Source organism: Pristiophorus japonicus, chromosome 17 (assembly GCF_044704955.1).
Source record: "Pristiophorus japonicus isolate sPriJap1 chromosome 17, sPriJap1.hap1, whole genome shotgun sequence".
In the NCBI taxonomy this organism is placed as follows: domain Eukaryota; kingdom Metazoa; phylum Chordata; class Chondrichthyes; family Pristiophoridae; genus Pristiophorus; species Pristiophorus japonicus.
In genome coordinates, this window is record NC_091993.1 from 55,553,913 (window position 1) to 55,576,131 (window position 22,219).

Sequence of the window (22,219 nt, forward strand, 5' to 3'; positions counted from 1 at the left end):
GGGGGGAAGGGGGAGTGTGGGCAGAGGGGCGACTGTGGGGGAGGGGGAGTGTGGGCAGAGGGGGGACTGTGGGGGAGGGGGAGTGTGGGCAGAGGGGAGAATGTGGGGGAGGGGGAGTGTGGGCAGAGGGGGGAGTGTGTGGTAGGGGTGTGTGGGCGAGGGGGATTGTGGAGTGGAGGGGGAATGTGGGGGGGAGGGGGTGAGGGTGGGCAGGTGAGTGTGGATGGTGAGGGTGTGGGGGGTGACGATGTGGATGTGTGGGGGGGGTGAGGGTGTGGGGTGAGGGTGGGGGGGTAGGGTGAAGGTGTGGGGAGTTTGTGTGGGGGGGTGAGGGTCGAGAGGTGTGTGTGGGTGGGTGAGGGTCGGGAGGTGTGTGTGGATGGTGAGGGTGGGGGTTGAGTGTGGGGGGTGAGTGTGGGGGGTGAGTGTGGGGAGTGAGGGTGTGGGGGGTGAGTGTGGGGGGTGAGTGTTGGGAGTGAGGGTGTGGGGAGTGAGGGTGTGGGGGTAGGGTATGGGGGGTGAGGGTGGGGAGTGAGGGTGTGGGAGTAGGGTGTGGAGGGGTAGGGTGTGGGGGGTGAGTGTGGGGGGGGGTAGGGTGTGGGGGGTGAGGGTGGGGGGTAGGGTGGGGGGGTAGGGTGTGGGGGGTGAGTGTGGGGGGGTAGGGTGTGGGGGGTAGGGTGTGGGGGGTGAGTGTGGGGAGTGAGGGTGTGGGGGGTGAGTGTGGGGAGTGAGGGTGGGGGGGTAGGGTGTGGGGGTGAGGGTCGGGAGGTGGATGTGGGGTGGGGGGTGCACGGAGGGAACGGATCCATGAGCTCAGTGTTCTTCATGAGATTGGGGGCCAGTGGAGGGTTTGGATTCCGGAGAATGAATGATTTGAGGATATTCCCTGTTGGTCGGTTGGCCCATTGGAAATCTAAGTTGTTTTCTGTTTGCTTTAGTTTAACGATGGTTGAGTGTTGGAGTGTAATTCGGTTTGTAAATGTCGCACCGTTTAGTAATGTGTATAGATGTAAATTGTGATGCGGACCCCATGGCCCAGCCCTGATTGGCGGATCATGGGCCCAGCAGCCCTGAGGGGAATGAATCAGGGTGAATCAGATGGCTCTGTCTCTGGCCCTCTGAGGGTGTGTGAGGGTATCTATTTATTGGGCTCAATTTTCCCCAAGCCTGTTTTCTGGCGTGTTGCCAGTGTTACACCGGATTTTCTAGGCCAGAAATATTTTGCCAAACTTTCCCCGATGTATAATTCGAATTTGGTGCCGCGCAGCGTGTCCTGTCTCCTCGGGGGTGGAGCCTGCTGTCGGCGCCAAAAAGTTCAGGCTGCCATGGTAACCAGGGACACAATGCGAGCTGAGGCTGCAAATTAAAAGATATAGCCTGCTCCCAACACATTAAAATACATTGCATCAACTTACCTCCAATTATTAAAGCCAGTCCCGCTCCCCGCTCCTAGCCCAGGCCGAAGGGCTCCTTCCCTCCCAGTCCCCACACCTAACTCCATCTGAAAGGCTTCCCCCACCCCCGACACCCCCTTCCACCCCCCCCACACCCCGCACCTCTCCCTCTCTCCCCCTCTTTCTTATCTTTCCTGCTGCTGCTGTCCGGCCATCTGCTGTCCTTACCTGCACCGATTTCCTTACCTGCACCGATTTCCTTACCTGCACCGATTTCCTTACCTGCACCGATTTCCTTACCTGCACCGATTTCCTTACCTGCACCGATTCCCTTACCTACGTCGATTCCCTTACCTGCGTCGATTTCCTTCCCTGCGCCTATTTCCTTACTTGCGCCGATTTCCTTACCTGCGCCGATTTTCTTACCTATGTCGATTTCCTTACTTGCGTCGATTTCCTTCCCTGCGCCGATTTCCTTACCTGCGCCGATTTCCTTACCTGCGCCGATTTCCTTACCTGCGCCGATTTCCTTACCTGTGTCGATTTCCTTACCTGCACCGATTTCTTTAACTCTCCGTAAGGTTTTTCAGGACAGGCCACATACGCCGGCCTGAGCAGAACTGGAGTAACTCTCAGCTGGGCAAACTTGCCTAAATGGCCAGAATTGGAGCGGGTGGCAGGTTACGCGTCCCTATGGCTGAAAAAAAAACTTACCTAAAAAAATTGTAACTAACTGAGTTACGCTGGGACAAATTGATTGGGAAAACTGGGGATTTTTAACTTCGCCCAAAAAAAGCGGCCTGCTCCAAAAAAATGGAGCAAATTACTGGGGGAAATTGAGCACATTTAGTTGTCCTGGTTGAAGACCCTTCTGTAACGTGTGGTTGCACCATAGCTCGAACAGCTCACTTGGTGCCCAGTCCACAAACTGTCAATGGCGCTTAGCTTTACCCGTGGCTCTTACTTCCTCGGTGAGATGGGGAGATGTTTGTTGTAAGATGTTTGAACCAAGCAATGATCTTCTGAGCTGTCACCTCCAGGCCACTTTCTGACTGACCAGAGCCAAGAAACAGATGGAGCTGGTTCGCGGAATGTTCCAGAAGCTCTGTATCAGTCCCAAACCCTACAGCAGCAAGTCGAGGTTGAGGACGAGGAAAAGCAGAACTTTGCCACATTGATGGAGAGACTGGGAGCCACAACCATGTTTGAAGAGTAAGTGATTGAGAGATCATACCAACAGGCCAAACCTGTTGTCCTCCCTGTTGCGTACGATGTTTACAGCCCATTGAACGACTTATACTGCAGTGCATTGAGGGGCTTAAAAGCCACAAATTGTTAGTGGAAAATCTCTGATGATAGAATCTAGAAAGCTGACATATATTTAGTTTCTATTGTTCCATAGGCCAAGGCAGGAAGTCCGTACTGAAAATTTCTCATGGTACTGTTCGAAAGTGTTACAGTGACGGGTGTGGGGTATATCAGTGTGTTACAGTGAGGGGTGTGGGGTATCTCAGTGTGTTACAGTGAGGGGTGTGGGGTATATCAGTGTTACAATGAGGGGTGTGAGATATATCAGAGTGTTACAGTGAGGGGTGTGGGGTATATCACAGTATTACAGTGAGGGGTGTGGGGTATATCAGTGTGTTACAGTGAGGGGTGTGGGGTATTTCAGTGTTACAGTGAGGGGTGTGGGATATATCAGAGTGTTACAGTGAGGGGTGTGGGGTATATCAGTGTGTTACAGTGAGGGGTGTGGGGTATATCAGTGTGTTACAGTGAGGAATGTCGAGTATATCAGTGTGTTACAATGAGGAATGTGGGGTATATCAGTGTTACAGTGAGGGGTGTGGGGTATATCAGTGTGTTACAGTGAGGGGTGTGGGGTATATCAGTGTTACAGTGAGTGGTGTGGGATAAATCAGAGTGCTACAGTGAGGGGTGTGGGGTATATCAGTGTTACAGTGAGGGGTGTGGAGTATATCAGTGTTACAGTGAGGGGTGTGGGATATATCAGTGTTACAGTGAGGGGTGTGAGGTATATCAGTGTTACAGTGAGGGATGTGGGGTGTGGTGTATATCAGTGTGTTACAGTGAGGGGTGTGGGGTATATCAGTGCGTTACAATGAGGAATGTGGGGTATATCTGTTACAGTGAGGGGTATGGGGTATATCAGTGTTACAGTGAGGGGTGTGGGGTATATCAGTGTTACAGTGAGGGGTGTGAAGTATATTAGTATGTTACAGTGAAGGGTGTAGTGTATATTACTGTCACAGTGAGGGGTGTCAGGTATATCAGTGTGTTACAGTGAGGGGTGTGGGGTATATCAGTGTGACAGTGAGTGGTGTGGGATATATCAGAGTGTTACAGTGAGGGGTGTGGGGTATATCAGTGTTACAGTGAGGGGTGTGGGGTATTTCAGTGTTACAGTGAGGGGTGTGGGGTATATCAGAGTGTTACAGTGAGGGGTGTGGGGTATATCAGTGTTACAGTGAGGGGTGTGGGATATATCAGAGTGTTACAGTGAGGGGTGTGGGGTAGATCAGTGTTACCGTGAGGAGTGTGGGGTAGATCAGTGTTACCGTGAGGGGTGTGGGGTATATCAGTGTGTTACAGTGAGGGGTGTGGGGTATTTCAGTGTTACAGTGAGGGGTGTGGGGTATATCAGTGTTACAGTGAGGGGTGTGGGGTATATCAGTGTTACAATGAGGAATGTGGGGTATATCAGTGTATTACAATGAGGAATGTGGGGTATATCAGTGTTAAATTGAGTGGTGGTGGTGTATATCAAAGTATTACAGTGAAGGGTGTGGGGTATATCAGTGTGTTACATTGAGGGGTGTGGGGTATATCAGTGTTACCGTGAGGGGTGTGGGGTATATCAGTGTGTTACAGTGAGGGGTGTGGGGTATTTCAGTGTTACAGTGAGGGGTGTGGGGTATATCAGTGTTACAGTGAGGGGTGTGGGGTATATCAGTGTTACAATGAGGAATGTGGGGTATATCAGTGTGTTACAATGAGGAATGTGGGGTATATCAGTGTTAAATTGAGTGGTGGTGATGTATATCAAAGTATTACAGTGAAGGGTGTGGGGTATATCAGTGTGTTACATTGAGGGGTGTGGGGTATAACAGTGTTACATTGAGGGGTGTGGGGTATATCAGTGTTACAGTGGGGGGTGTGGAGTATATTAGTGTTACAGTGAGGGGTGTGGGGTATATCAATGTTACAGTGAGGGGTGTTGGGTATATCAGAGTGTTTCAATGAGGGGTATGGGGTATATCAGTGTTACAATCAGGGGTATATCAGTGTTACAGTGAGGGGTGTGGAGTATACCAGTGTTACAGTGAGGGGTGTGGGGTATATCAATGTTATATTGAGGTGTGTGGGGTATATCTGTGTTACAGTGAGAGGTGTGGCGTATATCAGTTTTACAGTGAGGGGTGTGGGATATATCAGTGTTACAGTGAGGGGTGTGGGGTATATCAGAGTGTTACAGTGAGGGGTGTGGGGAATATCAATGTTACAGTGAGTGGTGTGGTGTATATCAAAGTGTTACAGTGAGGGGTGTGGGGTATATCAGTGTGTTACAGTGAGGGGTGTGGGGTATATCAGTGTTACATTGAGGGGTGTGGGGTATATCAGTGTTACAGTGAGGGGTGTGGGGTATATTAGTGTTACAGTGAGGGGTGTGTGGTATATCAGAGTGTTACAGTGAGGGTGTGGGGTATATCAGTGTTACAGTGAGGGGTGTGGGGTATATCAGTGTTACAATGAGGAATGTGGGGTATATCAGTGTGTTACAATGAGGAATGTGGGGTATATCAGTGTTAAATTGAGTGGTGGTGGTGTATATCAAAGTATTACAGTGAAGGGTGTGGGGTATATCAGTGTGTTACATTGAGGGGTGTGGGGTATATCAGTGTTACCGTGAGGGGTGTGGGGTATATCAGTGTGTTACAGTGAGGGGTGTGGGGTATTTCAGTGTTACAGTGAGGGGTGTGGGGTATATCAGTGTTACAGTGAGGGGTGTGGGGTATATCAGTGTTACAATGAGGAATGTGGGGTATATCAGTGTGTTACAATGAGGAATGTGGGGTATATCAGTGTTAAATTGAGTGGTGGTGGTGTATATCAAAGTATTACAGTGAAGGGTGTGGGGTATATCAGTGTGTTACATTGAGGGGTGTGGGGTATATCAGTGTTACATTGAGGGGTGTGGGGTATATCAGTGTTACAGTGGGGGGTGTGGAGTATATTAGTGTTACAGTGAGGGGTGTGGGGTATATCAATGTTACAGTGAGGGGTGTTGGGTATATCAGAGTGTTTCAATGAGGGGTATGGGGTATATCAGTGTTACAATCAGGGGTATATCAGTGTTACAGTGAGGGGTGTGGAGTATACCAGTGTTACAGTGAGGGGTGTGGGGTATATCAATGTTATATTGAGGTGTGTGGGGTATATCTGTGTTACAGTGAGAGGTGTGGCGTATATCAGTTTTACAGTGAGGGGTGTGGGATATATCAGTGTTACAGTGAGGGGTGTGGGGTATATCAGAGTGTTACAGTGAGGGGTGTGGGGAATATCAATGTTACAGTGAGTGGTGTGGTGTATATCAAAGTGTTACAGTGAGGGGTGTGGGGTATATCAGTGTGTTAGAGTGAGGGGTGTGGGGTATATCAGTGTTACATTGAGGGGTGTGGGGTATATCAGTGTTACAGTGAGCGGTGTGGGGTATATTAGTGTTACAGTGAGGGGTGTGTGGTATATCAGAGTGTTACAGTGAGGGTGTGGGGTATATCAGTGTTACAGTGAGGGGTATATCAGTGTTACAGTGAGGGGTGTGGTGTATATCAATGTTACATTGAGGGGTGTGGGGTATATCAGTGTTATCAATGAGAGGTGTGGGTATATCAGTGTTACAGTGAGGGGTGTGGGTATATCAGTGTTACAGTGAGGGGTGTGGGGTATATCAGTGTTACAGTGAGAGGTGTGGGGTATATCAGTGTTACAATGAGGAATGTGGGGTATATCAGTGTGTTACAATAAGGAATGTGGGGTATATCAGTGTTACATTGAGTGGTGGTGGTGTATATCAAAGTATTACAGTGAAGGGTGTGGGGTATATCAGTGTGTTACATTGAGGGGTGTGGGGTATATCAGTGTTACATTGAGGGGTGTGGGGTATATCAGTGTTACAGTGGGGGGTGTGGAGTATATTAGTGTTACAGTGAGGGGTGTGGGGATATCAATGTTACAGTGAGGGGTGTGGGGTATATCAGAATGTTACAGTGAGGGGTGTGGGGTATATCAGTGCTACAGTGAGGGATGTGGGGTATATCAGAGTGTTACAGTGAGGGGTGTGGGGTATATTAATGTTACATTGAGGGGTGTGGGGTATATCAGTGTTACAGTGAGGGGTGTGGTGTATATCAAAGTTTTACAGTGAGGGGTGTGGGGTATATCAATGTTACAGTGAAGGGTGTGGGGTATATCAGTGTTACAGTGAGGGGTCTGGGGTATATCAGTGTTACAGTGAGGGGTGTGGGGTATATGAGAGTGTTACAGTGAGTGGTGTGGGGTATATCAGAGTGTGTTACAGTGAGGCGCCTGGGGTATATCAGTGTTACTGTGACTGGTGTGAGGTATATCAGTGTGTTACAATGAGGAATATGGGGTATATCAGTGTGTTACAATGAGGAATGTGGGGTATATCAGTGTTACAGTGAGTGGTGTGGTGTATATCAAAGTGTTACAGTGAGGGGTGTGGGGTATATCAGTGTGTTACAGTGAGGGGTGTGGGGTATATCAGTGCGTTACAATGAGGAATGTGGGTTATATCAGTGTTACAGTGAGGGGTGTGGGGTATATCAGTGTTACAGTGAGGGGTGTGGGGTGTTTAAGTGTGTTAAAGTGAGGGGTGTGGTGTATATCAGTGTGTTACAGTGAGGGGTGTGGGGTATATCAGTGTTACAGTGAGTGATGTGCGATATATCAGTGTTACAGTGAGGGGCGTGAGGTATATCAGTGTTACTGTGAGGGGTGTGGGGTATATCAGTGTGTTACAGTGAGGGGTGTGGGGTATATCAGTGCATTACAATGAGGAATGTGGGTTATATCAGTGTTACAGTGAGGGGTGTGGGGTATATCAGGGATACAATGAGGGGTGTGGGGTATATCAGTGTTACAGTGAGTGATGTGCGATATATCAGAGTGTTACAGTGAGGGGTGTGGGGTCTATCAATGTTACAGTGAGGGGTGTGGGGTATATCAGTGTTACAGTGAGGGTTGTGGGGTATATCAGTGTGTTACAGTGAGGGGTGTGGGGTCTATCAGAGTGTTGCAGTGAGGGGTGTGGGGTATATCAGTGTGTTACAGTGAGGGGCGTGAGGTATGTCAGTGTTACTGTGAGGGGTGTGGGGTATATCACTGTGTTACAGTGAGGGTGTGGGGTATATCAATGTTACAGTGAGGGGTGTGGGGTATATCAGAGTGTTACAGTGAGGGGTGTGGGGTATATCAGTGTTACAGTGAGGGGTATAGCAGTGTTACAGTGGGGGGGGGGGTGGAGTATACCAGTGTTACAGTGAGGGCTGTGGTGTATATCAATGTTACATTGAGGGGTGTGGGGTATATCAGTGTTACAGTGAGGGGTATATCAGTGTTACAGTGAGGGGTCTGGGGTATAGCAGTGTTACAGTGAGGAGTGTGGTGTATATCAGTGTTACTGTGAGGGGTGTGGGGTATATCAGTGTTACAGTGAGGGGTGTGGGGTATATCAGTGTTACAGTGAGGGGTGTGGGGTATATGAGAGTGTTACAGTGAGTGGTGTGGGGTATATCAGAGTGTGTTACAGTGAGGCGCCTGGGGTATATCAGTGTTACTGTGACTGGTGTGAGGTATATCAGTGTGTTACAATGAGGAATATGGGGTATATCAGTGTGTTACAATGAGGAATGTGGGGTATATCAGTGTTACAGTGAGTGGTGTGGTGTATATCAAAGTGTTACAGTGAGGGGTGTGGGGTATATCAGTGTGTTACAGTGAGGGGTGTGGAGTATATCAGTGTTACAGTGAGTGATGTGCGATATATCAGAGTGTTACAGTGAGGGGCGTGAGGTATATCAGTGTTACTGTGAGGGGTGTGGGGTATATCAGTGTGTTACAGTGAGGGGTGTGGGGTATATCAGTGCTATATTGAGGGGTGTGGGGTATATCAGTGTTACTGTGAGGGGTGCTGGGTATATCAGTGTTACAGTGAGTGGTGTGGTGTATATCAAAGTGTTACAGTGAGGGGTGTGGGGTATTTCAGTGTTACAGTGAGGGGTCTGGGGTATATCAGTGCATTACAATGAGGAATGTGGGTTATATCAGTGTTACAGTGAGGGGTGTGGGGTATATCAGTGTTACAGTGAGGGGTGTGGGGTATATCAGTGTTACAGTGAGGGGTATATCAGTGTTACAGTGGGGGGGGGTGGAGTATACCAGTGTTACAGTGAGGGCTGTGGTGTATATCAATGTTACATTGAGGGGTGTGGGGTATATCAGTGTTACAGTGAGGGGTATATCAGTGTTACAGTGAGGGGTCTGGGGTATAGCAGTGTTACAGTGAGGAGTGTGGTGTATATCAGTGTTACTGTGAGGGGTGTGGGGTATATCAGTGTTACAGTGAGGGGTGTGGGGTATATCAGTGTTACAGTGAGGGGTGTGGGGTATATGAGAGTGTTACAGTGAGTGGTGTGGGGTATATCAGAGTGTGTTACAGTGAGGCGCCTGGGGTATATCAGTGTTACTGTGACTGGTGTGAGGTATATCAGTGTGTTACAATGAGGAATATGGGGTATATCAGTGTGTTACAATGAGGAATGTGGGGTATATCAGTGTTACAGTGAGTGGTGTGGTGTATATCAAAGTGTTACAGTGAGGGGTGTGGGGTATATCAGTGTGTTACAGTGAGGGGTGTGGGGTATATCAGTGTGTTACAGTGAGGGGCGTGAGGTATATCAGTGTTACTGTGAGGGGTGTGGGGTATATCAGTGTGTTACAGTGAGGGGTGTGGGGTATATCAGTGCTATATTGAGGGGTGTGGGGTATATCAGTGTTACTGTGAGGGGTGCTGGGTATATCAGTGTTACAGTGAGTGGTGTGGTGTATATCAAAGTGTTACAGTGAGGGGTGTGGGGTATATCAGTGTGTTACAGTGAGGGGTCTGGGGTATATCAGTGCATTACAATGAGGAATGTGAGTTATATCAGTGTTACAGTGAGGGGTGTGGGGTATATCAGTGTTACAGTGAGGGGTGTGGGGTGTTTAAGTGTGTTAAAGTGAGGGGTGTGGTGTATATCAGTGTGTTACAGTGAGGGGTGTGGGGTATATCAGTGTTACAGTGAGTGATGTGCGATATATCAGAGTGTTACAGTGAGGGGCGTGAGGTATATCAGTGTTAAATTGAGTGGTGGTGGTGTATATCAAAGTATTACAGTGAAGGGTGTGGGGTATATCAGTGTGTTACATTGAGGGGTGTGGGGTATATCAGTGTTACAGTGAGGGGTGTGGGATATATCAGAGTGTTACAGTGAGGGGTGTGGGGTAGATCAGTGTTACCGTGAGGAGTGTGGGGTAGATCAGTGTTACCGTGAGGGGTGTGGGGTATATCAGTGTGTTACAGTGAGGGGTGTGGGGTATTTCAGTGTTACAGTGAGGGGTGTGGGGTATATCAGTGTTACAGTGAGGGGTGTGGGGTATATCAGTGTTACAATGAGGAATGTGGGGTATATCAGTGTATTACAATGAGGAATGTGGGGTATATCAGTGTTAAATTGAGTGGTGGTGGTGTATATCAAAGTATTACAGTGAAGGGTGTGGGGTATATCAGTGTGTTACATTGAGGGGTGTGGGGTATATCAGTGTTACCGTGAGGGGTGTGGGGTATATCAGTGTGTTACAGTGAGGGGTGTGGGGTATTTCAGTGTTACAGTGAGGGGTGTGGGGTATATCAGTGTTACAGTGAGGGGTGTGGGGTATATCAGTGTTACAATGAGGAATGTGGGGTATATCAGTGTGTTACAATGAGGAATGTGGGGTATATCAGTGTTAAATTGAGTGGTGGTGATGTATATCAAAGTATTACAGTGAAGGGTGTGGGGTATATCAGTGTGTTACATTGAGGGGTGTGGGGTATAACAGTGTTACATTGAGGGGTGTGGGGTATATCAGTGTTACAGTGGGGGGTGTGGAGTATATTAGTGTTACAGTGAGGGGTGTGGGGTATATCAATGTTACAGTGAGGGGTGTTGGGTATATCAGAGTGTTTCAATGAGGGGTATGGGGTATATCAGTGTTACAATCAGGGGTATATCAGTGTTACAGTGAGGGGTGTGGAGTATACCAGTGTTACAGTGAGGGGTGTGGGGTATATCAATGTTATATTGAGGTGTGTGGGGTATATCTGTGTTACAGTGAGAGGTGTGGCGTATATCAGTTTTACAGTGAGGGGTGTGGGATATATCAGTGTTACAGTGAGGGGTGTGGGGTATATCAGAGTGTTACAGTGAGGGGTGTGGGGAATATCAATGTTACAGTGAGTGGTGTGGTGTATATCAAAGTGTTACAGTGAGGGGTGTGGGGTATATCAGTGTGTTACAGTGAGGGGTGTGGGGTATATCAGTGTTACATTGAGGGGTGTGGGGTATATCAGTGTTACAGTGAGGGGTGTGGGGTATATTAGTGTTACAGTGAGGGGTGTGTGGTATATCAGAGTGTTACAGTGAGGGTGTGGGGTATATCAGTGTTACAGTGAGGGGTGTGGGGTATATCAGTGTTACAATGAGGAATGTGGGGTATATCAGTGTGTTACAATGAGGAATGTGGGGTATATCAGTGTTAAATTGAGTGGTGGTGGTGTATATCAAAGTATTACAGTGAAGGGTGTGGGGTATATCAGTGTGTTACATTGAGGGGTGTGGGGTATATCAGTGTTACCGTGAGGGGTGTGGGGTATATCAGTGTGTTACAGTGAGGGGTGTGGGGTATTTCAGTGTTACAGTGAGGGGTGTGGGGTATATCAGTGTTACAGTGAGGGGTGTGGGGTATATCAGTGTTACAATGAGGAATGTGGGGTATATCAGTGTGTTACAATGAGGAATGTGGGGTATATCAGTGTTAAATTGAGTGGTGGTGGTGTATATCAAAGTATTACAGTGAAGGGTGTGGGGTATATCAGTGTGTTACATTGAGGGGTGTGGGGTATATCAGTGTTACATTGAGGGGTGTGGGGTATATCAGTGTTACAGTGGGGGGTGTGGAGTATATTAGTGTTACAGTGAGGGGTGTGGGGTATATCAATGTTACAGTGAGGGGTGTTGGGTATATCAGAGTGTTTCAATGAGGGGTATGGGGTATATCAGTGTTACAATCAGGGGTATATCAGTGTTACAGTGAGGGGTGTGGAGTATACCAGTGTTACAGTGAGGGGTGTGGGGTATATCAATGTTATATTGAGGTGTGTGGGGTATATCTGTGTTACAGTGAGAGGTGTGGCGTATATCAGTTTTACAGTGAGGGGTGTGGGATATATCAGTGTTACAGTGAGGGGTGTGGGGTATATCAGAGTGTTACAGTGAGGGGTGTGGGGAATATCAATGTTACAGTGAGTGGTGTGGTGTATATCAAAGTGTTACAGTGAGGGGTGTGGGGTATATCAGTGTGTTAGAGTGAGGGGTGTGGGGTATATCAGTGTTACATTGAGGGGTGTGGGGTATATCAGTGTTACAGTGAGCGGTGTGGGGTATATTAGTGTTACAGTGAGGGGTGTGTGGTATATCAGAGTGTTACAGTGAGGGTGTGGGGTATATCAGTGTTACAGTGAGGGGTATATCAGTGTTACAGTGAGGGGTGTGGTGTATATCAATGTTACATTGAGGGGTGTGGGGTATATCAGTGTTATCAATGAGAGGTGTGGGTATATCAGTGTTACAGTGAGGGGTGTGGGTATATCAGTGTTACAGTGAGGGGTGTGGGGTATATCAGTGTTACAGTGAGAGGTGTGGGGTATATCAGTGTTACAATGAGGAATGTGGGGTATATCAGTGTGTTACAATAAGGAATGTGGGGTATATCAGTGTTACATTGAGTGGTGGTGGTGTATATCAAAGTATTACAGTGAAGGGTGTGGGGTATATCAGTGTGTTACATTGAGGGGTGTGGGGTATATCAGTGTTACATTGAGGGGTGTGGGGTATATCAGTGTTACAGTGGGGGGTGTGGAGTATATTAGTGTTACAGTGAGGGGTGTGGGGATATCAATGTTACAGTGAGGGGTGTGGGGTATATCAGAATGTTACAGTGAGGGGTGTGGGGTATATCAGTGCTACAGTGAGGGATGTGGGGTATATCAGAGTGTTACAGTGAGGGGTGTGGGGTATATTAATGTTACATTGAGGGGTGTGGGGTATATCAGTGTTACAGTGAGGGGTGTGGTGTATATCAAAGTTTTACAGTGAGGGGTGTGGGGTATATCAATGTTACAGTGAAGGGTGTGGGGTATATCAGTGTTACAGTGAGGGGTCTGGGGTATATCAGTGTTACAGTGAGGGGTGTGGGGTATATGAGAGTGTTACAGTGAGTGGTGTGGGGTATATCAGAGTGTGTTACAGTGAGGCGCCTGGGGTATATCAGTGTTACTGTGACTGGTGTGAGGTATATCAGTGTGTTACAATGAGGAATATGGGGTATATCAGTGTGTTACAATGAGGAATGTGGGGTATATCAGTGTTACAGTGAGTGGTGTGGTGTATATCAAAGTGTTACAGTGAGGGGTGTGGGGTATATCAGTGTGTTACAGTGAGGGGTGTGGGGTATATCAGTGCGTTACAATGAGGAATGTGGGTTATATCAGTGTTACAGTGAGGGGTGTGGGGTATATCAGTGTTACAGTGAGGGGTGTGGGGTGTTTAAGTGTGTTAAAGTGAGGGGTGTGGTGTATATCAGTGTGTTACAGTGAGGGGTGTGGGGTATATCAGTGTTACAGTGAGTGATGTGCGATATATCAGTGTTACAGTGAGGGGCGTGAGGTATATCAGTGTTACTGTGAGGGGTGTGGGGTATATCAGTGTGTTACAGTGAGGGGTGTGGGGTATATCAGTGCATTACAATGAGGAATGTGGGTTATATCAGTGTTACAGTGAGGGGTGTGGGGTATATCAGGGATACAATGAGGGGTGTGGGGTATATCAGTGTTACAGTGAGTGATGTGCGATATATCAGAGTGTTACAGTGAGGGGTGTGGGGTCTATCAATGTTACAGTGAGGGGTGTGGGGTATATCAGTGTTACAGTGAGGGTTGTGGGGTATATCAGTGTGTTACAGTGAGGGGTGTGGGGTCTATCAGAGTGTTGCAGTGAGGGGTGTGGGGTATATCAGTGTGTTACAGTGAGGGGCGTGAGGTATGTCAGTGTTACTGTGAGGGGTGTGGGGTATATCACTGTGTTACAGTGAGGGTGTGGGGTATATCAATGTTACAGTGAGGGGTGTGGGGTATATCAGAGTGTTACAGTGAGGGGTGTGGGGTATATCAGTGTTACAGTGAGGGGTATAGCAGTGTTACAGTGGGGGGGGGGGTGGAGTATACCAGTGTTACAGTGAGGGCTGTGGTGTATATCAATGTTACATTGAGGGGTGTGGGGTATATCAGTGTTACAGTGAGGGGTATATCAGTGTTACAGTGAGGGGTCTGGGGTATAGCAGTGTTACAGTGAGGAGTGTGGTGTATATCAGTGTTACTGTGAGGGGTGTGGGGTATATCAGTGTTACAGTGAGGGGTGTGGGGTATATCAGTGTTACAGTGAGGGGTGTGGGGTATATGAGAGTGTTACAGTGAGTGGTGTGGGGTATATCAGAGTGTGTTACAGTGAGGCGCCTGGGGTATATCAGTGTTACTGTGACTGGTGTGAGGTATATCAGTGTGTTACAATGAGGAATATGGGGTATATCAGTGTGTTACAATGAGGAATGTGGGGTATATCAGTGTTACAGTGAGTGGTGTGGTGTATATCAAAGTGTTACAGTGAGGGGTGTGGGGTATATCAGTGTGTTACAGTGAGGGGTGTGGAGTATATCAGTGTTACAGTGAGTGATGTGCGATATATCAGAGTGTTACAGTGAGGGGCGTGAGGTATATCAGTGTTACTGTGAGGGGTGTGGGGTATATCAGTGTGTTACAGTGAGGGGTGTGGGGTATATCAGTGCTATATTGAGGGGTGTGGGGTATATCAGTGTTACTGTGAGGGGTGCTGGGTATATCAGTGTTACAGTGAGTGGTGTGGTGTATATCAAAGTGTTACAGTGAGGGGTGTGGGGTATTTCAGTGTTACAGTGAGGGGTCTGGGGTATATCAGTGCATTACAATGAGGAATGTGGGTTATATCAGTGTTACAGTGAGGGGTGTGGGGTATATCAGTGTTACAGTGAGGGGTGTGGGGTATATCAGTGTTACAGTGAGGGGTATATCAGTGTTACAGTGGGGGGGGGTGGAGTATACCAGTGTTACAGTGAGGGCTGTGGTGTATATCAATGTTACATTGAGGGGTGTGGGGTATATCAGTGTTACAGTGAGGGGTATATCAGTGTTACAGTGAGGGGTCTGGGGTATAGCAGTGTTACAGTGAGGAGTGTGGTGTATATCAGTGTTACTGTGAGGGGTGTGGGGTATATCAGTGTTACAGTGAGGGGTGTGGGGTATATCAGTGTTACAGTGAGGGGTGTGGGGTATATGAGAGTGTTACAGTGAGTGGTGTGGGGTATATCAGAGTGTGTTACAGTGAGGCGCCTGGGGTATATCAGTGTTACTGTGACTGGTGTGAGGTATATCAGTGTGTTACAATGAGGAATATGGGGTATATCAGTGTGTTACAATGAGGAATGTGGGGTATATCAGTGTTACAGTGAGTGGTGTGGTGTATATCAAAGTGTTACAGTGAGGGGTGTGGGGTATATCAGTGTGTTACAGTGAGGGGTGTGGGGTATATCAGTGTGTTACAGTGAGGGGCGTGAGGTATATCAGTGTTACTGTGAGGGGTGTGGGGTATATCAGTGTGTTACAGTGAGGGGTGTGGGGTATATCAGTGCTATATTGAGGGGTGTGGGGTATATCAGTGTTACTGTGAGGGGTGCTGGGTATATCAGTGTTACAGTGAGTGGTGTGGTGTATATCAAAGTGTTACAGTGAGGGGTGTGGGGTATATCAGTGTGTTACAGTGAGGGGTCTGGGGTATATCAGTGCATTACAATGAGGAATGTGAGTTATATCAGTGTTACAGTGAGGGGTGTGGGGTATATCAGTGTTACAGTGAGGGGTGTGGGGTGTTTAAGTGTGTTAAAGTGAGGGGTGTGGTGTATATCAGTGTGTTACAGTGAGGGGTGTGGGGTATATCAGTGTTACAGTGAGTGATGTGCGATATATCAGAGTGTTACAGTGAGGGGCGTGAGGTATATCAGTGTTACTGTGAGGGGTGTGGGGTATATCAGTGTGTTACAGTGAGGGGTGTGGGGTATATCAGTGTTATATTGAGGGGTGTGGGGTATATCAGTGTTACTGTGAGGGGTGTGGGGTATATCAGTGTTACAGTGAGTGGTGTGGTGTATATCAAAGTGTTACAGTGAGGGGTGTGGGGTATATCAGTGTGTTACAGTGAGGGGTCTGGGGTATATCAGTGCATTACAATGAGGAATGTGGGTTATATCAGTGTTACAGTGAGGGGTGTGGGGTATATCAGGGTTACAGTGAGGGGTGTGGGGTCTATCAATGTTACAGTGAGGGGTGTGGGGTATATCAGTGTTACAGTGAGGGTTGTGGGGTATAGCAGTGTGTTACAGTGAGGGGTGTGGGGTCTATCAGAGTGTTACAGTGAGGGGTGTGGGGTATATCAGTGTGTTACAGTGAGGGGCGTGAGGTATATCAGTGTTATTGTGAGGGGTGTGGGGTATATCACTGTGTTACAGTGAGGGGTGTGGGGTATATCAGTGTTACATTGAGGGGTGTAGGGTATATCAGTGTTACTGTGAGGGGTGTGGGGTATATCAGTGTTACAGTGAGGGTTGTGGGGTATATCAGTGTGTTACAGTGAGGGGTGTGGGGTCTATCAGAGTGTTACAGTGAGGGGTGTGGGGTATATCAGTGTGTTACAGTGAGGGGCGTGAGGTATGTCAGTGTTACTGTGAGGGGTGTGGGGTATATCACTGTGTTACAGTGAGGGGTGTGGGGTATATCAGTGTTACATTGAGGGGTGTGGGGTATATCAGTGTTACTGTGAGGGGTTTGGGGTATATTAGTGTTACAGTGAGGGGTGTGGGATATATCAATGTTACAGTGAGGGGAGTGGGGTATATCAGAGTGTTACAGTGAGGGGTGTGGGGTATATCAGTGTTACAGTGAGGGGTATATCAGTGTTACAGTGGGGGGGGGGGGGTGGAGTATACCAGTGTTACAGTGAGGGCTGTGGTGTATATCAATGTTACATTGAGGGGTGTGGGCTATATCAGTGTTACAATGAGAGGTGTGGGGTATATCAATGTTACAGTGAAGGGTGTGCAGTATATCAGTGTTACAGTGAGGGGTCTGGGGTATAGCAGTGTTACAGTGAGGAGTGTGGGGTATATCAGTGTTGCAGTGAGGAGTGTGGTGTATATCAGTGTTACTGTGAGGGGTGTGGGGTATATCAGTGTTACAGTGAGGGGTGTGGGGTATATCAGTGTTACAGTGAGTGGTGTGGTGTATATCAAAGTGTTACAGTGAGGGGTGTGGGGTACATCAGTGTTACAGTGAGGGGTATATCAGTGTTACAGTGAGGGGTCTGGGGTATAGCAGTGTTACAGTGAGGAGTGTGGGGTATATCAGTGTTACAGTGAGGAGTGTGGTGTATATCAGTGTTACTGTGAGGGGTGTGGGGTATATCAGGGTTACAATGAGGGGTGTGGGGTATATCAGTGTGACAGTGAGTGATGTGCGATATATCAGAGTGTTACAGTGAGGGGTGTGGGGTCTATCAATGTTACAGTGAGGGGTGTGGGGTATATCAGTGTTACAGTGAGGGTTGTGGGGTATATCAGTGTGTTACAGTGAGGGGTGTGGGGTCTATCAGAGTGTTACAGTGAGGGGTGTGGGGTATATCAGTGTGTTACAGTGAGGGGCGTGAGGTATATCAGTGTTATTGTGAGGGGTGTGGGGTATATCACTGTGTTACAGTGAGGGGTGTGGGGTATATCAATGTTACAGTGAGGGGTGTGGGGTATATCAGAGTGTTACAGTGAGGGGTGTGGGGTATATCAGTGTTACAGTGAGGGGTATATCAGTGTTACAGTGGGGGGGGGTGGAGTATACCAGTGTTACAGTGAGGGCTGTGGTGTATATCAATGTTACATTGAGGGGTGTGGGGTATATCAGTGTTACAGTGAGGGGTATATCAGTGTTACAGTGAGGGGTCTGGGGTATAGCAGTGTTACAGTGAGGAGTGTGGTGTATATCAGTGTTACTGTGAGGGGTGTGGGGTATATCAGTGTTACAGTGAGGGGTGTGGGGTATATCAGTGTTACAGTGAGGGGTGTGGGGTATATGAGAGTGTTACAGTGAGTGGTGTGGGGTATATCAGAGTGTGTTACAGTGAGGCGCCTGGGGTATATCAGTGTTACTGTGACTGGTGTGAGGTATATCAGTGTGTTACAATGAGGAATATGGGGTATATCAGTGTGTTACAATGAGGAATGTGGGGTATATCAGTGTTACAGTGAGTGGTGTGGTGTATATCAAAGTGTTACAGTGAGGGGTGTGGGGTATATCAGTGTGTTACAGTGAGGGGTGTGGGGTATATCAGTGTTACAGTGAGTGATGTGCGATATATCAGAGTGTTACAGTGAGGGGCGTGAGGTATATCAGTGTTACTGTGAGGGGTGTGGGGTATATCAGTGTGTTACAGTGAGGGGTGTGGGGTATATCAGTGCTATATTGAGGGGTGTGGGGTATATCAGTGTTACTGTGAGGGGTGCTGGGTATATCAGTGTTACAGTGAGTGGTGTGGTGTATATCAAAGTGTTACAGTGAGGGGTGTGGGGTATATCACTGTTACAGTGAGGGGTGTGGGGTATATCAGTGTGTTACAGTGAGGGGTGTGGGGTATATCAGTGTGTTACAGTGAGGGGCGTGAGGTATATCAGTGTTACTGTGAGGGGTGTGGGGTATATCAGTGTGTTACAGTGAGGGGTGTGGGGTATATCAGTGCTATATTGAGGGGTGTGGGGTATATCAGTGTTACTGTGAGGGGTGCTGGGTATATCAGTGTTACAGTGAGTGGTGTGGTGTATATCAAAGTGTTACAGTGAGGGGTGTGGGGTATATCAGTGTGTTACAGTGAGGGGTCTGGGGTATATCAGTGCATTACAATGAGGAATGTGGGTTACATCAGTGTTACAGTGAGGGGTGTGGGGTATATCAGTGTTACAGTGAGGGGTGTGGGGTGTTTAAGTGTGTTAAAGTGAGGGGTGTGGTGTATATCAGTGTGTTACAGTGAGGGGTGTGGGGTATATCAGTGTTACAGTGAGTGATGTGCGATATATCAGAGTGTTACAGTGAGGGGCGTGAGGTATATCAGTGTTACTGTGAGGGGTGTGGGGTATATCAGTGTGTTACAGTGAGGGGTGTGGGGTATATCAGTGTTATATTGAGGGGTGTGGGGTATATCAGTGTTACTGTGAGGGGTGTGGGGTATATCAGTGTTACAGTGAGTGGTGTGGTGTATATCAAAGTGTTACAGTGAGGGGTGTGGGGTATATCAGTGTGTTACAGTGAGGGGTCTGGGGTATATCAGTGCATTACAATGAGGAATGTGGGTTATATCAGTGTTACAGTGAGGGGTGTGGGGTATATCAGGGTTACAGTGAGGGGTGTGGGGTCTATCAATGTTACAGTGAGGGGTGTGGGGTATATCAGTGTTACAGTGAGGGTTGTGGGGTATAGCAGTGTGTTACAGTGAGGGGTGTGGGGTCTATCAGAGTGTTACAGTGAGGGGTGTGGGGTATATCAGTGTGTTACAGTGAGGGGCGTGAGGTATATCAGTGTTATTGTGAGGGGTGTGGGGTATATCACTGTGTTACAGTGAGGGGTGTGGGGTATATCAGTGTTACATTGAGGGGTGTAGGGTATATCAGTGTTACTGTGAGGGGTGTGGGGTATATCAGTGTTACAGTGAGGGTTGTGGGGTATATCAGTGTGTTACAGTGAGGGGTGTGGGGTCTATCAGAGTGTTACAGTGAGGGGTGTGGGGTATATCAGTGTGTTACAGTGAGGGGCGTGAGGTATGTCAGTGTTACTGTGAGGGGTGTGGGGTATATCACTGTGTTACAGTGAGGGGTGTGGGGTATATCAGTGTTACATTGAGGGGTGTGGGGTATATCAGTGTTACTGTGAGGGGTTTGGGGTATATTAGTGTTACAGTGAGGGGTGTGGGATATATCAATGTTACAGTGAGGGGTGTGGGGTATATCAGAGTGTTACAGTGAGGGGTGTGGGGTATATCAGTGTTACAGTGAGGGGTATATCAGTGTTACAGTGGGGGGGGGGGGGTGGAGTATACCAGTGTTACAGTGAGGGCTGTGGTGTATATCAATGTTACATTGAGGGGTGTGGGCTATATCAGTGTTACAATGAGAGGTGTGGGGTATATCAATGTTACAGTGAAGGGTGTGCAGTATATCAGTGTTACAGTGAGGGGTCTGGGGTATAGCAGTGTTACAGTGAGGAGTGTGGGGTATATCAGTGTTGCAGTGAGGAGTGTGGTGTATATCAGTGTTACTGTGAGGGGTGTGGGGTATATCAGTGTTACAGTGAGGGGTGTGGGGTATATCAGTGTTACAGTGAGTGGTGTGGTGTATATCAAAGTGTTACAGTGAGGGGTGTGGGGTACATCAGTGTTACAGTGAGGGGTATATCAGTGTTACAGTGAGGGGTCTGGGGTATAGCAGTGTTACAGTGAGGAGTGTGGGGTATATCAGTGTTACAGTGAGGAGTGTGGTGTATATCAGTGTTACTGTGAGGGGTGTGGGGTATATCAGGGTTACAATGAGGGGTGTGGGGTATATCAGTGTGACAGTGAGTGATGTGCGATATATCAGAGTGTTACAGTGAGGGGTGTGGGGTCTATCAATGTTACAGTGAGGGGTGTGGGGTATATCAGTGTTACAGTGAGGGTTGTGGGGTATATCAGTGTGTTACAGTGAGGGGTGTGGGGTCTATCAGAGTGTTACAGTGAGGGGTGTGGGGTATATCAGTGTGTTACAGTGAGGGGCGTGAGGTATATCAGTGTTATTGTGAGGGGTGTGGGGTATATCACTGTGTTACAGTGAGGGGTGTGGGGTATATCAGTGTTACATTGAGGGGTGTAGGGTATATCAGTGTTACTGTGAGGGGTGTGGGGTATATCAGTGTTACAGTGAGGGTTGTGGGGTATATCAGTGTGTTACAGTGAGGGGTGTGGGGTCTATCAGAGTGTTACAGTGAGGGTGTGGGGTATATCAGTGTGTTACAGTGAGGGGCGTGAGGTATGTCAGTGTTACTGTGAGGGGTGTGGGGTATATCACTGTGTTACAGTGAGGGGTGTGGGGTATATCAATGTTACAGTGAGGGGTGTGGGGTATATCAGAGTGTTACAGTGAGGGGTGTGGGGTATATCAGTGTTACAGTGAGGGGTATATCAGTGTTACAGTGGGGGGGGGTGGAGTATACCAGTGTTACAGTGAGGGCTGTGGTGTATATCAATGTTACATTGAGGGGTGTGGGGTATATCAGTGTTACAGTGAGGGGTATATCAGTGTTACAGTGAGGGGTCTGGGGTATAGCAGTGTTACAGTGAGGAGTGTGGTGTATATCAGTGTTACTGTGAGGGGTGTGGGGTATATCAGTGTTACAGTGAGGGGTGTGGGGTATATCAGTGTTACAGTGAGGGGTGTGGGGTATATGAGAGTGTTACAGTGAGTGGTGTGGGGTATATCAGAGTGTGTTACAGTGAGGCGCCTGGGGTATATCAGTGTTACTGTGACTGGTGTGAGGTATATCAGTGTGTTACAATGAGGAATATGGGGTATATCAGTGTGTTACAATGAGGAATGTGGGGTATATCAGTGTTACAGTGAGTGGTGTGGTGTATATCAAAGTGTTACAGTGAGGGGTGTGGGGTATATCAGTGTGTTACAGTGAGGGGTGTGGGGTATATCAGTGTTACAGTGAGTGATGTGCGATATATCAGAGTGTTACAGTGAGGGGCGTGAGGTATATCAGTGTTACTGTGAGGGGTGTGGGGTATATCAGTGTGTTACAGTGAGGGGTGTGGGGTATATCAGTGCTATATTGAGGGGTGTGGGGTATATCAGTGTTACTGTGAGGGGTGCTGGGTATATCAGTGTTACAGTGAGTGGTGTGGTGTATATCAAAGTGTTACAGTGAGGGGTGTGGGGTATTTCAGTGTTACAGTGAGGGGTCTGGGGTATATCAGTGCATTACAATGAGGAATGTGGGTTATATCAGTGTTACAGTGAGGGGTGTGGGGTATATCAGTGTTACAGTGAGGGGTGTGGGGTGTTTAAGTGTGTTAAAGTGAGGGGTGTGGTGTATATCAGTGTGTTACAGTGAGGGGTGTGGGGTATATCAGTGTTACAGTGAGTGATGTGCGATATATCAGAGTGTTACAGTGAGGGGCGTGAGGTATATCACTGTTACTGTGAGGGGTGTGGGGTATATCAGTGTGTTACAGTGAGGGGTGTGGGGTATATCAGTGTTATATTGAGGG

The 22,219-nt window shown here is 47.9% G+C and overlaps 1 protein-coding gene across 1 annotated transcript in view; it reads left to right on the top strand.

Annotated features, from left to right (window-relative positions):
• Nucleotides 1-22,219, top strand: part of LOC139227745 (uncharacterized) — a 244,833-nt gene that overhangs the window by 25,938 nt on the left and 196,676 nt on the right. The window contains exon 4 of the mRNA XM_070858741.1: nucleotides 2,435-2,606. Coding sequence (XP_070714842.1) covers nucleotides 2,435-2,606 — 172 coding nt within the window. The remainder of the gene's footprint in view (nucleotides 1-2,434; nucleotides 2,607-22,219) is intronic.